General features: G+C 38.2%; 1 protein-coding gene across 1 annotated transcript; it reads right to left on the reverse strand.

Annotated features, from left to right (window-relative positions):
* Positions 1 to 5643: 5643 nt before the first annotated feature.
* On the reverse strand, positions 5644 to 17391 carry LOC130096914 (myosin-7-like). The gene is made up of 38 exons (XM_056263604.1): positions 17353 to 17391; positions 16950 to 17162; positions 16727 to 16870; positions 16491 to 16647; positions 16381 to 16408; positions 16168 to 16276; positions 15717 to 15809; positions 15566 to 15629; positions 15378 to 15476; positions 15191 to 15294; positions 14510 to 14648; positions 14272 to 14390; positions 13973 to 14122; positions 13703 to 13873; positions 13280 to 13589; positions 13117 to 13196; positions 12837 to 13042; positions 12548 to 12671; positions 12329 to 12465; positions 11986 to 12241; positions 11657 to 11899; positions 11399 to 11575; positions 11160 to 11305; positions 10851 to 10941; positions 10373 to 10762; positions 10158 to 10284; positions 9951 to 10069; positions 9668 to 9864; positions 9320 to 9503; positions 8924 to 9089; positions 8720 to 8844; positions 8220 to 8528; positions 7922 to 8125; positions 7520 to 7816; positions 7317 to 7421; positions 7088 to 7183; positions 6857 to 6991; positions 5644 to 5749 (listed from the first exon to the last, which is right to left on the reverse strand). The coding sequence occupies exons 2-38, from the start codon at positions 17148 to 17150 to the stop codon at positions 5729 to 5731; spliced, it is 5823 nt and encodes a 1940-aa protein (XP_056119579.1). The 5' UTR covers positions 17151 to 17162; positions 17353 to 17391; the 3' UTR covers positions 5644 to 5728.
* Positions 17392 to 17898: the final 507 nt, after the last annotated feature.

The following is a 17898-nucleotide window of genomic DNA, read 5'->3' on the forward strand; positions in this document are numbered from 1 at the left end:
ATGACGCTGACTCGGGGGAGAGATAGCTCGCAAGCGTCTCTTCCGCACGAGGCATCGTCAAATAACCATAATGATCAATACCTCTAACTTTACTGTAATTGCTAGTTTGAGGATTATGCACTCTGAAAGACGCCGGTTTATTTCATGATCTGGACACCTCAGTGTGGAGATCAGGAAAAAACGGGAGTTCCCGACGAGGAGGTCGTGATCTAGATGGCAAATAACGTTCATCTAGAAGACTCTTTCTTGATTCAACATCAATATCATCAGCTGGCCACTCAATATTTAGTTTAGTAATAGCACGAGATAAAACCTCCATAAGCTCCTCATCAGCAGGGGAATGAGCTGACGAAAACTCAACTTCCCCCATATCAACGACATCCAGTTCCTCAGAACTGGATAGCCGCAACATTGGTGCCTCAACCTGGGGAGGAGAAACCGCAGAGCGGGCTCCTTCCTGGGCTGGGACACCGGCCCAGGAAACCTGGTCTCAAACCCCGCTACTAGATCCATCTGTGAACCCCAAGATGCACGCCGCCGCTGTGCCTCGGCAGCAGCGGGACCCGCACCTCGGGGAACACGAACCGAACCATCCTCATCAAAGAATGCCCGGCGAGAGCGGAGAGTTTTCATGGACAAACTCATGCAATGCTCACAGTCAGCCCCCTCGAGGACCGACTGGGCATGCTCCACTCCCAAACAAGCAACACACATCTGATGTGAGTCCCCACCCGTGATGAAACGAGGGCAGGGAACAACACAACGTTTGAAATCTTGCTTGCTCGCCATAATAGATATATATATATATATGAATGAAATGATCGGACAGACAACAATAAATAGACAAGGACAGAATCACAGAGAGCGCTTGCTGAAGACAACAGAAGCTGGCGCGGTCTGTTTTCAAGGGTGCTTTATAGTTTCCTGGTCTATGACGTCACCCATGACGTATCGGGCTTCCATTGGACTGATTTTACACGTGCTTCATGACGCAATCACGCAGAGCGTTCCCACCGCGTCTCAAACGCAGCTCGAGTTCCCTTGAAAGGGAACTACTAGCCTAACTGATAAAGTTAAAACATTATTCAAAACAAGTGAACAGTCAGTAATAAAATAAGAACAAATACACAAATTACAAGCAGAGATGAATACTACATAATAAAGTTACAAAGTCGTAACAGTGTCTTTAGGTACAGACATTAATAATTAAGCCTAAAAGTAAAATAACGCTATTTGTTCACTGTAGAAATTAAATATAGTTTCATCTTTGTTAAAGCTGTATTTTGTTGTTTTATTAACATTAATGACACAGACAACAGTAGGAATATTAGTGCCGTCACTTTAAGACCGAATATACTGACCGAAACAACTGACAAACATCCGTTTTCTTTCTCAACTGTTCACTTATGACATAAACGAGAGAATACTTGCCGAGACGGGTATTTAGAAATAATTTTGTGTTTATGTGTCCGTTCAAGGGCAAGGAAACGCGAAAGAGGAATCAATTCAGTGTTCAAGCGGTATTTGAAACGTGCCCCTCTCTCTCTCTCTCTCTCTCTCTCTCTCTCTCTCTCTCTCTCTCTCTCTCTCTCTCTCTCTGCGTGTGTTTGCGGCTGTGTTGTTTGAATGTGTAATTTGGCAAGACAAAACACGTCCAAATTATAAACTTTCACTCTATGATGGTTAAATTTAGCAGTTAATCCGCGAATCACATGTGTGCCGAACCGTGGGGCCTGGTCCGTACGGATCACGGATCAAATGCGCTCCGTTCCACCCAATTGACAGCCTACCAGGGCTTGACAGTGTAAGCTTTTTACTCGCATTTGCGACCAAATAGATGTGTGCGAACTGTAAAATGTAGTTAGGAGCACGAGTGCGAATAAAATGTCTTTATCTCAAATGGTATAACAAACATCTTATTTTAAGAGGTCTGGAAAAAACAGTGATACAACCTTATATAATTATTAAACTTTAAAAGACGAATATTTAAATAAGTAACATGGATGAGAAGCACATGGCAGAACTAGTGAAGGAGACGTGCGCAGAGTGCAATGATGGTAACCCTGTAAACAAAGCAGCCTCGCTACTTTCTGTTTCTGAACAGTAATTAAATGTTTTAAACAGCCATTCAGATTTTTGTATTCATAATGGTGTTTATCACAGCACCAAATACTTAAAGACTTAATAGGCTATTTATTTTCAAACTTAAACACTTTTACATTTTAAGCTGGACTACAACATACCCTAGATATCAATTAAAAATGTTTTGATTATTTATTGTTCTGCAACACTTTAAAATAAGGTTGTATTAATTAATAAGGGTGCTCCGATTGATCGGTTGCCGCTCATAACCGTACGATAATTGCTTTGGGATGTGTGATCGGCGGTCTCTATAAAGGCCGATCCAGAAAAGCCGATCAGATGACGCAAAACTCGCGAGACAATTTTTTTACGCACTGGTAAAAATAGCTTCACCGGTCTGGCAATTCTATTCTACAACAGGGCTCTCAAGTGTCAAGCATTGAGCGTGACAGTCACTCATTTCGGTCTTTTGTCACGCTCTCCTGCCACACATTGTATTTCTCACGCTGAAAAACTATTTGTAATATATTTAATATGCCGCAGCGGCCAAAACTCTGGCCGCGCCGCTCTCACTGTGGAACCGGCATGAATCAAGCGCGTTTCCTCTGGTGTTGTTCGTCGAGCTACACAATAGCCAATCAGAAAATAGCACTATTGTATCTGGGTAAGATTTAACGCAACAACCAATGACAAAAATGTATCCAACCCCCGTGCGTCCGTCAAATCACTCATACATATTTTCTCTCATCAAAACTGAATATGTTCATCAGCGGTTACAGTTATATCAAGCAAGGATACGTTTGTGTTTTATTTTGTGATTACACCGGAATGAATAAGAGTCCGCAACGGCGATAGATTGAAGCGCGCGTCCGAGTGAAGACTGCGCGAGACACAGAGCACTGTATCCATGCAACTGATCGCCGCGGCAACGAGCGCGCAGCTTGAGTTTCAAAAACACATTTTAGCGCTAGATTTCTTATTTAATAGCGAACTAAATGAATAATCTGCTAGTTAACTGAAGATGTTTTATTTATTTATATTAGGTACATGATGGGACAGACTTCACTGGATCTAAAAAAATCAATCTAAACATAGATATGACCAGTAGTGGTGGCTTTCTTAATCTGTTTAAAATAATTTTGCAAGGGTTCTTCACACACACACACACACACACACACACACACACACAAAGGTTTGTCTACCTCTCTCTTCCTCTCTAAATGCCCACAAAATCTGACGAAGCATCCCAGAAAAAAGCAAAGTTATAGATACAGATATGGAAGTTATTTAAAAAAAAAAAAAAAAAAAATTGTTGTTGTTGCTGTGCACTTTACTACCTGTGGTCCTTTAAGTGTATTAGAAAAACTGATGGCTGACTGACTCTAAACTAAAAACAGCAACAACAGAACAGTTTAAAACAGAAATATTATTTTTGTATTCTCCATATAATGTCTCCTTATATCCTCTAATTTAGCTAAAACACATAATTAGAAAATGTTCCACCCCTAAAGTTTTTAATGCGCTCCTAAACTTTTCAACTTACGAGCACATAAACTTTTAAACTTACGAGCACATGCGCTCCTTTGCGAAAAAAGTAAGCGTCAAGCCCTTACTACTTTTAACCTTTAAATTCCTAGTTGCTTTCTGTAATGTAAAAAAATGATATGTATATATATATATACACTACCGTTCAAAAGTTTGGGGTCGGTACGATTTTAAATACTTTTAAAAGAATTCTCTTCTGCTAACCATGGCTGCGCTTATTTGATTAAAAATACAATAAAAATCAGTTATAGTATTAAATATTATTCCAGTGTAAATCAGCTGTTTTCTGTGTGAATATATAGTAAAGTGTAATTTATTCCTGTGATCAAAGCTGAATTTTCAGCATCACCAGTGTCAGTGTCTTCAGTGTCAAATTATCCATCACAAATCAGTATAATATGAGGATTTGATGCTCAAGAAACATTTATTATTATTATCAATGTTGAAACAGTTGTTGGTCTGTCAGTTGTACAGTTTTTTTTTTTTTTTTTTTGGATTCTTTGATGAATAGGAAGTTCAAAAGAACAGCATTTGTTTGAAATAGAATCTTTTGTAACATTATAAATGTCTTTACTGTCCTTGATAAATAAAAGTATTGATTTATTTCCTCCAAAAAATAAAAATAAAATTCTCACTGACCCCAAACTTTTGAACGGTAGTGTATATATATATATATTGCTGTAATATAGGAATATCTTTATCATTGCAGCATTAGTTCTGAATTTACTTTACACTGATGTATTCGGATAATGGAAAGCTGTACCGTGTTCTCAGGAGTATTTTTCATAAACATCAGGATATTGAGAGAGTTATCACATGTTATACTCTCTCACATACGGTCTTTTTTCATTTGTTACTGTTAGTGTAATTAGTAACACTTTACAATAAGGTTCAGTTCATCAATACAATTCTTTATGCATTAGGTAACATGAACTAACAACGAACAATGGTTTTACAGCATAAGTTAATGTTAATTTCTGCATATCATTTTTTTTTTCAAACATTTCACAAGTTAACAATGAAAGTAGTGTATTTAAATAAAGCATACATCAACATTTACATAAATTGATACTTTTTTTTTGTTCACGGTACTTAATGCATTAACAAATTAAACCCTATTGTAAAGTGTAGCTAAAGGTTAACCAGTTAATGTTTTTCCTGAGCAATACCAGTGGAAATGTTAAATAGATTTTTGAAGACTTTATGTGAAAATTGTGAATAAAACCTACACTTAATTAAAGGAATAAAAAGCTGTGACAACTTGCCCCATCCTGCTTTACATGGACACCTAGCAAGTATGCTTTATATGATATTTATTGGTAGTGGTGCTCTCAAGTGGTGGTGACTGACTATTGCAGCTCTCACATTAGCAGCATTGTGGAGGTTACTTTAGGTTTAGAATGAATATATTGCCAACATAATTGATGAGAAAGAGATTCTGCTGAATTGAGCTGAACTGTAAATTCTTAGACTAACGATGATGGCTGTTCACAATAATAATTTATATTGACTGTAATTCAAATCATAATTCACATTCACCATAGAGATGTAATAGTCTATGTAGGCTATTATTATATGGTACTTTAATTTTTCCCTGCATTTTACTGCTTTGTCAAAAATGTAATGGCTTTGATGGAGGCATTATAATAGATCCATGTGCACTTTAAATCATAATGCCTTCATTTCATTTTATTCACTTAGGATGAGCTGTGTCAAAACATACAGTGTAATGGTCAGTGGCTTACAACTTGATCTACATTATGTGGTTTGTATTAGTTTGGTAAAACTGGTAAACATAAAATTGGTTTCTTTGTATGGTTGACCCTACTTCAAATGACAATTTTAAGAACATGTAGAGTTTAGTTTCAATCAGATCTTAGACTAGACAGCCTAGTCTGTGGCACATAGAGTACATTCAGGCAACTGATTTACTGTTGTGTGCAGGATCATGTTGGGATATTGCAATGTCTACATTGTAAAAAAAAAAAAAAAAAAAAGACAAAAGAGGATGAGGTATTCATTTTCATGTCTGGTTTATTCTACAGAACTACAGAGGAGATCGTCACAGCAATCCATGTTTAGAGAGATCCATCTAATATTTTCACTCCTCATCAGCCCCCTTCTGTTAGAAAGGAAAAGGTCAAAAGAATGTTAAAGTTTAGCTGATCAAGTTCAAAATGGCTTAAACTCTACACAGCTAATCGACATGGATGGTATTTTTTTAGGACTGTCATGATTCCTTGATTAAATTGCTGTACTCGATTTTAAAAGAAATCCTCGATTGCAATTTACCCGTGTCGATTAACCAGCGAAATACTGTAAATGGTGCATTCCAAGGATGAGAATCCATGATCCGCATTTTTAGACCATTTTCTAAGGCGGCATGATGTATTAAAACCCTTTAAAAACTATACTACAGCATAGTCCTTTTGTGAATTTACAATGGCTGTCATTCAGTTAAATAAATATATTCCCTGCAGGCTTCATATACTGTATATGTGCTTTAATTATTTACGTGTGTGCAGGTTACGTGCGTCTCAGCGGCTCCAGTAAATGCTTCTCTACATGAACTGTTGTCGTTTACATGCGTGGAGTGCATCGTAAACTCCATCTCTGCATATGCTGTGAGTTGGGGTTACTTATAACATTCATCTGGGAACACAATGCGTGCCATTTCATCAGATTTGTAATTTACTTCTCTTGTGTTGGCGTAGGTTTATAAATGAATACATCAATGTTTCTAAATATGCGACCGGTTCATCGCAATTTCAAAATAAAGGTTTAAACCCTTGCTCTGAGTTTGGATGTTTTGATGTCCACATATTCTTGTTCAAGAAATTACAGTGTAGCATTTCTATCATAAAGAAGTGGTTATTTATTGGTTATTGCCTCATTATTAGTATTATATGTATTTTGAGTCATTTTAAAGGCGTAGGTCTTTGCTTAGGTCTATTTTTATTACCACAAAAAAAGCAGATTAATCGTCAAAATAATCTACCGATTACTCTATTACCAAAATAATCGTAAGTGACAGCCCTATTTTTTTCTTTTTTACAGTAGTCACACTTTTTAAATGGCAAAATGCATTTTATCAAGTGTTGTTGTTGAAACTACTTGCTATTCATATCTTAACCTATCAAGTCAATGTAACTGTGACCATTTATTTGTGGATTTTCTGAGGTTTTTATTTTCGTGACCAAAATCACTTGTTTTAAGTGCCTACTCTTACCTTGGATCCTGTATCACGGCTCTTGGCTCTCAGCTTGTTGACCTGAGATTCAGCAATATCAGCCCTCTCCTCTGCCTCATCCAGCTCATGCTGTATCTTACGGAACTTGCCCAGATTGGAATTAGCTTGTTCTTCCTAAAGATTACACAGAATAGCATTTGTGAAATTTAAAAGATACAATTACTACAGAAGTTGTATCATATGATGGCACCAGTGGGGGAAAATACTCACCGCCTCCTCAGCAGATCTCTTGTAGGATTTGACCTTCAGCTGGAGTTTGTCCACCAGATCCTGCAGGCGAGCCAGATTCTTTCGGTCTTCTTCAGTCTATGCAAAGCAAAAAATATTAGTATATGCAAGATACACTTAAATACTGTAGACAGCACTTTATGTATTTTCAACAAATAACATGATCAAATCAACCAGGGGCAAAATTGTTAGTAGGCAACATTTTTCCTACCTGGTAGGTGAGCTCTTTGATACGTCTCTCATATTTACGAATCCCCTTGACCGAGTCACTGGCCTTTCTCTGTTCTATCTCCACCTCACTTTCCAGCTCTCTCACCTAACAGATGTGTAACAATTTTAGTATGAAAAATGTAAAGTTAAAAGAAAGCATTTAGCAGAAAACTGTACTTGTTCCTAAAAACATCAGCAACTTACCCTGGCTTCCAGTTTCTGGACCTGCTTCTTGCCTCCCTTCATGGCGATCTGCTCAGCCTCATCCAGACGGTGCTGCAGGTCCTTGATGGTCTGGTCCATGTTCTTCTTCATGCGCTCCAGATGAGCACTGGTGTCCTGCTCCTTCTTCAGCTCCTCTGCCATCATGGCAGCATCAGTGATGGCCTTCTTGGCTTTTTCCTCAGCATTCCTGCACTCCTGCACTGCCTCCTCAACCTCAGTTTGAAGCTGAGTATTATCTCCCTCCAGCTTCTTCTTCTGATTCAGTAGGCTGGTGTTCTGAACATGGACAATATTGACATTAATGTTGTCTTTTGATGATATTGTTTACTAAGAGGGGATTTAGGATGTGGTTTGCATAGTATTAGTACAGATGTGTCATACCTGAGAATGCAGGAGCTGAACTCTCTCACTGACATCCAACAATTCCTGCTCAGCCAGTTTTCTTCCTCTCTCAGTTTGTTCTACCATGGATCTCAGCTCATCCAGTTCAGCCTGCAGCAGATTGTTGCGTCTCTCCACAATGGCGATGTTCTCTTTGAGATCATCATTACCACGAAGAGCGTCATCTAGTTGCAGTTGGGCATCCTGTAAAGTACAAATTTTACAAATAAAAATACGTAAGAACTAGGTTGGATTTCACCTAAGCATCATAAAATCTTGATTTGAAGATTCGTCATACTTTGAGATGTCCATGAAGACCCTTGAGTTGCTTCTGGGCTTCTGATGCCTGTCTGTTAGCCTGGCTGAGCTGAATCTCCATCTCATTGAGGTCTCCCTCCATCTTCTTCTTCAGTCTGAGAGCTTCATTCCTGCTGCGAGTCTCTGATTCCAGTGAGCTCTGCAGGGTATCCACCACTCTCTGTTGGTTCCTCTTGGACTGCTCCATCTCTTCATCTTTCTCTGTCAGCTTACGTTCAATATCAGCTTTGACCTGATTGAACTCCAGCTGAGCTCTAAGTATCTTGCCTTCCTCGTGTTCAAGGGAACCCTATGAAGAGTAAAATGGGTGTTTGTTACAATTGAGATGTAAAGTTTTTGTTTAGCCCTGTGTTTTGGGGTGGGAAGTTACCTCCCTTAAAATAATCTGGAATGATCAATTGCTTTAAACAACAGCTTGATTTAAATCAAATGAGTTGTCAAATGAATAAGATTTTTGGGGGAAAATGGTTGTTCTTTTACCTCAGCCTCTTCGAGAGCAGTTTGTATCTCTTGTTTCTCCTGCTCCAGTTGTTTTCGTAGTTTCTCCAGCTCATGAATATTCTTCCCACTCTCACCAAGTTGCTCAGTGAGGTCAGAAATTTCCTCTGTGCAATAGAAATAACATGTGAGCTCACAAATACAAGCAATTAAAGTAATTGTTTGGAGTTGTAAAACCACTCTTACCTTGGAGATTCTTGTTCTCCCTCTTCATGCTCTCCAGGTGGTCCAATGACTCCTCGTATGAGTTTTTCAATTTAAAGAGTTCAGTGCTCAGAGATCTAGCTTCTTTTTGGGCACTTTCCAGTTCAGTTTGGGACTCCTCATACTTCTGCTTCCACTCAGCCAGGACCTGGTTAAATGTAATAAGACCAAATGGCCAATGAGAGCAGTGCAGGTTTTGTCAACTGGTTTTGTAGTATAGAATAGGCCCTAAAGTACTAGACCCTATCCATAATTAGAAACTTACATTTACTATCAATTTAACATTGAACATTTTTGATGCTACTTGATATTTTATATAGTACAATTTTGCACGTCTGATTTTTCCAGCTAATTACAAAATGTACTTTCTCTCCTTACTTTATCAAAGTTTCTTTGCTTCTTGTCCAGAGCAGCAGCAGCAGCATTGGATCTCTCCACATCCACCATGAGATCTTCAATCTCATTCTGCAGCCTGTGCTTGGTCTTCTCCAGAGAGGAGCATTTAGCATTAACAGCTTCCACAGCTTCTTCTGCATCTTGCAGACGCTGAGCCAGTTTCTTCCTGTAATAATTAAAATACAAAGGATAGTAAACATCAGAAGTAACATTCATTAAACTGTATTTGAACGTGTTTAAAAGGCCACAAAGTATAGCAGAAAATTCAGAAAAGTGTCTCATCCCTAAAGACCAAACTCTTTTAACATTTAAATATTGTTTGTTTCTTACTTTGCTTCCTCCAGCTCCTCAGTCCTCTGGATGGCATCAGTTTCATACTTTGTTCTCCACTGAGCCACTTCAGAGTTTGCCTTGGACATACTACGCTGTAGCTCAGCCTTGGCTTCTTGCTCCTCTTCATATTGCTCCCTCAGCAGATCAGCATCATGACGAGCAGACTGAACTGCATGGGCCAGGGCATTCTTAGCCTAAAGACAAGCAAATATTTGGGGCCAGTTGTTTTACAATAGTGGATTTTAGCTAAAATTTTAGATAAAGAAGGAGATTTAAAAACCTTGATTTCTTCTTCGAGCTGTCTCTTGAGGTCTTCAATTTGCTGAGTGTAGGACTGCTTGCCTCTGGTTAATTGAGACACCAGGGAGTCTTTCTCCTCAAGCTGTCTGGCGAGTTCACCTAACATGCAATATTTAAAAAAAAATACTTTTTTCCAAGTATCATTATGGTACAGTTGGTAACATAACACAATATTTTGTGTTCTTACCATTTTCAGTTTGCAGCTTGGCTTTTTGCATGGTGAAATCATTGATTGTGCGCTGTCCTTCCTCAGCCTTGGTTCTGTACTCAGTCATCTGGTCTTCCAGAGTTCTGCACATTTTCTCCAGGTTTGTCTTGAGGATAAATTGTATCATAGTTGATTGCTTTCTTTGACTGACAACACATCATTTACAGACTCTAAGCATAATTTCTCTCACTCACCTTTGCCTTTGCAAGCTGCTCCATGTTGGAGACCACATCGTCCAGTTCCAGTTTGAGTTCACTCTTCTCTTTCTCCAGCTTCTGCTTCACTCTCTGGAGGTTGTCAATCTGCTCCCCCAGATCAGCCACACTGTCTGCATGTTTCTTCCTCAGTGTAGCCGCAGTGGCCTCATGTTGCAGAGTGGACTCTTCAAGGTCTCTGCGCAGTTTCTGGAACTCAGCTTCACGTTTCTTGTTCATCTCAATCTGGGAAGCAGTGGCTCCACCAGCCTCCTCCAACCTCTCACTGATCTCTTCCAGTTCTCTAGACAGATCAGCTCTCTGTTTCTCAACTTTAGCACGAGCAGCTCTCTCAGCCTCCAGCTCTTCCTCAAGCTCTTCAATTCTGGCCTAGTAATGTGCATAAATACAAAATGTATTTTTAGTTTTTAAATTTTACAAAATTTAAATATAAATCTTATTTAGACATTAAGTTTACCTGCAACTCTTTAAGTTTTTTCTGGAGTTGGGACTCCAAAGCTTGTCCATCTTCAATCTTGCTATTGAGCTGGCTTATTTCAAAGTCTTTTCTGCCAAGTAAACAGGATGACACATGAATGATTGCATGAATTTCAAATTAAAATATCAGGCAACACCTTACAATAAGATCCCATTAGTTAACATTAAATAATGAATTAAACATTAACTAACAATAAACAATACATTTGTTAATTTGGAACATTTTGAACCAAATATTTTTTTATATTAAAATTGGATTTTATATTTTATAGTATATAATATATATTACTTTTTTATCCGCTCCTCCATCTGCTGCTTATCATTTTCCAAATCCATTACATTCTCTTGAGTCAACTTCAAGTCCCCCTCAAGTTTTCTTTTAGCTCTCTCAAGATCCATGCGAATTTTCTTTTCTTGTTCTAAAGAACCTTCAAGCTAAATTTCATGCAAAAAAAATATAAAAATTATTGCGTAATTACTTTAAATGTTTCTCATCTTAATTCTAGTGTTGTGTTTTCTGGCTCTTACATCATCCACTTGTTGCTCCAGTTTGGTTTTGGCTTTGGTGAGTGTGTTGACTTTGTCTTCCTCACTCTGGAGGTCATCCAGCGTTTGCTGATGGGCCTCCTGAAGAGCTTTCTTCTCCTTGGTCAGCTTAGCGATGATCTCATCCAAAGCTGCCATCTCTTCTGTCAGGTTTTTAACCTGTAGAAATGTGTTATTGTATCAACAGACTCTTAATTCACCATTCTAACATCACTAACAGGTTCAGTGCTGAAAACTAACCTTGTTCTCAGTGGCATGTTTCTCTTTCTCCACTTTGGCCAGAGTGAGCTCAAGATCATCAATGTCCTTCTTGAGCTCAGAACATTCATCCTCTAGCTTTCGTTTCTTTGCAGTCAGCTCAGAATTCATTTCCTCTTCATCCTCCAGTCTCTCTGTCATTTCTTTGACTTTGGCCTCAAGCTGGATCTTGCTCTTTATCAGACCCTCACATCTCTCCTCAGCATCTGTAAGATTATCTTGCTCCTATGAACATGAGGGAAAAAAAAGGAAAACTTGTTTTATTTTCTGACCTGTGAAAAGTACAGAGTTGTAGTCTCATGTGAACTTACAGACTGCATTGCAAGCTGCAGGTCGTTCTTCTCTTGGAGAAGAGAAACCATCTTTTCCTCAAGCTCCTTTCTGCGGGCTTCAGATTTGGCATAAGCCTCCTTCAGCTTGGTGAATTCCTCCTTCATGTTGGCCATTTCTTTCTCAGTCTCTGCACTTTTCAGCAGAGGCTTGATCTTGAAGTAGAGCTTCATCCAGGGCCAATTCTTGACACCCATGAAAGCACGTACATTCCACTGGATCACCAACAAAGAATCTCTGTAGATATTAAAAAAGAATATTCAGTTTTGCATTATAAATGTTACTTGTAGAATATGTTCAAAGATTAAAAAGCTAAAATCTAACCTTCTTTCCACAATTTTCTGGAACTCAAGTCTTGATAGAAAACCACGAGCCCTGGACTGAATTCCAGTTATAATAAGTGCAAGACGGTCATCTCGCATCTCTTCAAGAGTTCCCAGAAGACCAGCCTTAAAAAATACCTAAATAGTAAAGAATTTTGCATCAAAAAGGATGACAATGGAAAAGTGGTTTTGGCAAAAGTTGATGTTAATATAATAATACCTTAGTATGTCCTAACTTGTACTGGTTGTGATCGATGTCCAGAGAGCCCAGAAGTTTTTCTGCACCCTTCTTGTTATCAATGAACTGTCCCTCAGGGATAGCAGCAGGATTTAGGATGCGGTATCTACCAAAAAAACAACACACATTAACAATTATATTATATGTATTTAGTTTTGTTTCTAGCAAATGATTAAATTTGCAAACAGAGAGTTGAAATTATGCTTGGAACTTGGGAGTCGTACATACAATTATTTTGTAGGACATAAAAGTAATTTGGTATTATACTAACCGTTGCTTGAAATCTCCATACAGGATCCTGTTGGGGAATCCCTTTCTGCAGATCCTGATGCCCTCCAGCACACCGTTACAGCGCAGCTGGTGCATGACCAGAGGATTCTCCATCGCCCCTGGAGTCTTGCTCTCATTGGGGATGAGGCAGCGCACAAAGTGAGGGTGAGTTGACCTCAAGTTGGTCATCAGCTTGTTCAAGTTCTCCTGTTGGTAGACCATAGAGGATTTAGATTTATATGTGATAAAACCTTGTGAAACAGTGTTATAATATTTCATACCCTATGAAGGGCTGACACCGTCTGGAAGGAAGAACCCTTCTTTTTGCTACCTTTGGCAGCCTTTCCTCCAGAATCCGCAGCTGTAAAATAAATTATTTTTGTTATTATTAAACAGTAAAAAGTGCTTATTATATTTTCATGTCACACTTCAGTACGTACTTACCTGATTCAGCACCAGCATAATTAGCAAACAGAATGGACAACAGCTTAAGAGTTGACTTCTGGAACAACCCTACAACCGTCTCATTGAGAGGGTCCTTGTTCTTCACCAGCCAGTTTGAAATGTTGTAGTCCACAGTGCCAGCATAGTGAACGAGGGCAAAATGGGCCTCTGGTTTACCCTTGACAATCCTAGGCTTCTGGAAGTTTGGATTTTTCCCCAAATGGTTGTCATAAAGCTTAGCTTTAAATGTTGAATCACTGGCTTTGGGGAACATGCACTCCTCTTCAAGGATGGACATGATACCCATGGGCTACAATGAATTGTAGATCGTGGAAGTCAATATATTAGTTTGCCACAAGAGTTAATACTGAAAATAATGATTTTTCCCCAGACAGTATAATCATCAACATGATATTCACCCACCTTCTCAATAAGCTCAATACAAGCCTGCAAGTCCATGCCAAAGTCAATAAACTCCCACTCAATGCCCTCCTTCTTGTATTCCTCTTGCTCCAGCACAAACATGTGGTGGTTGAAGAACTGCTGCAACTTCTCATTAGTGAAGTTGATGCACAGCTGCTCAAAGGTGTTGTACTGCAGGTGGAATATATTGTATAATCACAATGGTCAAACAGGTTGCACTACTTGTTGGATTTGTTCTTAAATAACAATAATCAGTTGATTTCAGCTTACATCAAAAATCTCAAATCCAGCAATATCCAGCACACCAATGAAGTACTGGCGAGGCTGTTTGGTGTCCAGGGATTGGTTGATTCTCACAACCATCCATAGGAACATCTTCTCATACACTGACTTTGCCAGAGCACCAATAGAGTAGTACACCTAATAAAGAAAAGATTGAATTTTGCCGAATTTGACACATTGCAAACTAGAGAGCGATTTTTCAGATACTTGAAAGATTTTGTTTGTATGTCTTGGAAAGGGAACCTATGATGCTAAAAACTCATTATATTATTATTTTCATTCATTACCTGCTGGACACTCTGTCCCTTGGTGACCCACTCATTTCCTACTTTGACTCTTGGGTGACACAAACCCTTGATCAAGTCAGCTGAATTTAGGCCCATCAGATATGAGACTTTGTCAGCATCTACATGTTAAAAAAGAATACGGAGCTATGAATATATATATATATATATATATATACATACATACAACATGTCTTAGACTTTTTTCCCTTATGAAGCTGAGATTCCAATTTATACTGACCCTCAGTCCCATCAGCTTCGGCCTGTTCCTCTCTTTGCTTCTGTTTGAACTTCATGTTGCCGTAGTGCATGACGGCGCCAATAAGTTTGTAGATGCTGTTCTTCTCTTCATTGGTGAAGCCCAACACATCGAACGCTTCCTACAGCAAATGTACGGATCATGTTAAATTTCATGTCAAATGTTTCATATACAACAAACTGATATTTAAATGAACACATTTATAAAAATTAAATAAGGTGGTACGTATGGCTCCTACAATTCTTTTTGGCAAGTACATTAAATGTCTTTCTTTTATACTTTTTAAAGAATAGACTGCCCAAGAGAATAAATTATTCTCTTTCAAGTCGTTCTAAACCTGTATGACTTCTTCTGTGGAACACAAAAGGAGTTCACGCTGTTCTTTTCCTCACACAAACACATGGCTTCAGAAAAACAAGTTTTACGGACCTTTTATGGTGCTTTTTTATACTTATTGACAGCCCCTGATCATTATATGCTTTTATTGTACGGAAACCACCCAAGATACTATCAATTCATGTTCCACAGCAGAAACGCAGTCATACGAGTTGTCAAATGTGCTAATGATCACTAAATTGCAAATTCTGGGTGGACTATTACTTATAATATTTTATAATGTGGTGTCTTGTATTGTGAATTGTCTATGTTTTAACAAACACCCACATCAGTGGCCATCAGCTCGTCACCGTCATCAATAGATGCCACTTGTGTTTCTCCTTGGGAGATAAAGGCGTAGTCATAGGGGTTGTTGGTGATGAGCAGCATCTCTAAGGAGAAATGGCAATATAGATCAGAAAAGATTATTTTAATTAGAGATGGCAATATTAAAAGATATGATGGGTAATTTTACCCAGCAGTTCTGGTCTTCTCTGGGACAGAATCTGATAGAAGATGTGGTAGTCTCTCTCAGCCTTGAGCTGAAAAGTGACACGAGACTTCTCCAGCAGATCTAAATGAATTGATAATTAGATGAAGATCAAAACAGTTACACATTTCATCAATGTGTGATTTGTTGGAATGATGTTGGGCAATACTTACAAGTCTCAATGTCAGCAGAAGATAACTTTCCACTGACGCCAAAATGGATACGGATAAATTTACCCTGTAAATAAAGCAATATATGATATAATACATAACATGCTCATATAACATATCATGAAAACCAATATAGATTAAAAACCCCACTTACAAATCTGGAGGAGTTGTCATTTCTGATGGTCTTGGCGTTACCGAAAGCCTCCAGAGCAGGATTACACTGGATGATTTGATCCTCCAGAGTACCCTGAGAATCATATTTTAATAATAAGTGTGTAAAAAATTTGATGCATCTATACTTTAGTTTTTAACTACTTCTACTTTTGTATCTACTGCATATTTTCTGACATTATGTAGTCCTATAATGATAATAATAATCCATAGAGAACCTAAGTCACAGTAGTAAAAAATAATGAAGAAAACAAAAATAATGTTGTTTGTTTACGTGTGTATGCATTGCAATATGGTACAAGTAAGTGAGTATCAAATTTTGACCAATATTTAATATATGAAGGCATCATTAATTTTGTAATTATTTTGTGTATGCTATGCTATATAGAAGGTATATTCATCCATAATGAGACATTTTTGAGTGAATTAAGCACCTTTTTCTCCATTGATGGATCCTTCTTGCCAGGCGATGCTGCTGCAATGCTCGCAAAGTACTGGATTACTCTTTTAGTGTTCACAGTCTTTCCAGCACCGGATTCTCCACTTAGAATAAAAATGGATAATTAAAAGACAGATAAAATGCAGCATGGACAAAAATAGTGTTGAAAGTAGGAATATTATGCTACGTCATCATATGTATTACATACGTGATCAGGACAGACTGGTTTTCTCTGTCTGTGAGATAACAAAATATAAGAAATTTAGCATTTGAAATTGCATTAGAAATCAACATAAAATTTACAAGTCAGATCATCACCTGACAGCATGTACTGGTAGGCATTGTCTGAGATGGAGAAGATGTGTGGAGGGGCCTCAGTTCGTTTCTTTCCTCTATAGGCCTCAACAACTTCCTGGTTGTACACTGGCAGCCACTTGTAGGGGTTCACAGTGACACAGAAGAGCCCAGAGTAGGTCTGTAAGAGATTCACAGAAGGTTTAGATCTGCTCATGCAAGATAAAGAGAACGTGTGAGTGTTTTAAGACTCGACTCACGTAGATCATCCAGGCTGCGTAACGCTCTTTGAGGTTAAACAGCACAGCGGGCTCGTGCAGGAAGGTGAACATCGCCATGTCCTCAATTTTATCGAACTTTGGCGGGTTCTGGGGGTGAACATCAACCTCCTTCACAGTAACTGTCTGTGGATAACAAAAATGTTTTGACAGTCACTCTGTACTTCTGTCTACAATCTACAACAATGCAGAGATTAGATCTTACCTTCCCGAATTCAGTGTCAACAGTGACTTTGTCACCGTCTCTACTGGTGATGGAGGCCTTGACGTACTCAACCGCAGGGTCGGGCACAAAGCATTCTTTCTTCATGTCGAAGGGCCGAGTTTGGGCCTCCAGACGCTCCTTGTCTGACTTTCGTAAGAACGGGGCAGCTGGCCCGAACTCTGCCATCAGAGCATCCCCCATCTTTCAATCAGACTGAGAAATAGATGACAAAATTCTCTTCAAGTAAAACTTGTTTATAATTAAAAACTATATTGTAAAATATAATTATTTATTAAAAAAAAATATTTATTTATTTATTGGTCTTTAAACTGACAAAAATATTGCATACACATACACACACATATATACACAACATGTTAACCTTTATAAAAGCATGCCTTACCAGATGAAATAAAAACCCAAGAAAGTCCAAGTCCTTTCAATAAAAAAGAAATATCATTAATGAGATTATTCTATTGTTCAGTCCTCATGAACAATTTTATCTAAATTATGTGTGGTCTTACCTTTTAGATTGCACAATGATGTGGGCTTGCAACGTTGTGCTGTAACTTATCTCTTTATATAAAGGCACAATGAGTGTGACGTTGACCATCTGTATTTGGTTCTGGTCACTTGTGTGTGTAGCTCTTTTTGGATGCCTGACAAAATCTTTGTGAGTCACAGTAGTTTGGCATGTGGTGTGTGACGGTAGTGCGAAAGTATCACAAAGGATTTAAATTACAATGATGTTATTTTTGTCCCATATGTATTTCTCCTTTTTTAAGATATAAAATATTCATATAATTTTTTATACTGAATTTTACACCTTCACTTTCATATATTGTGGTTAGTTTCATAGGGCAATTTTTTTATGTACGTAAAGCATTATAGAGGTGGAGACTCTTGTATATAATGTATCTTAACCATAGTTAAACATTCACACAAACTT

Source organism: Rhinichthys klamathensis, unplaced genomic scaffold, assembly GCF_029890125.1.
Source record: "Rhinichthys klamathensis goyatoka isolate OS25496 unplaced genomic scaffold, OSU_Roscu_1.1 h1tg000209l_1, whole genome shotgun sequence".
NCBI lineage: Eukaryota > Metazoa > Chordata > Actinopteri > Cypriniformes > Leuciscidae > Rhinichthys > Rhinichthys klamathensis.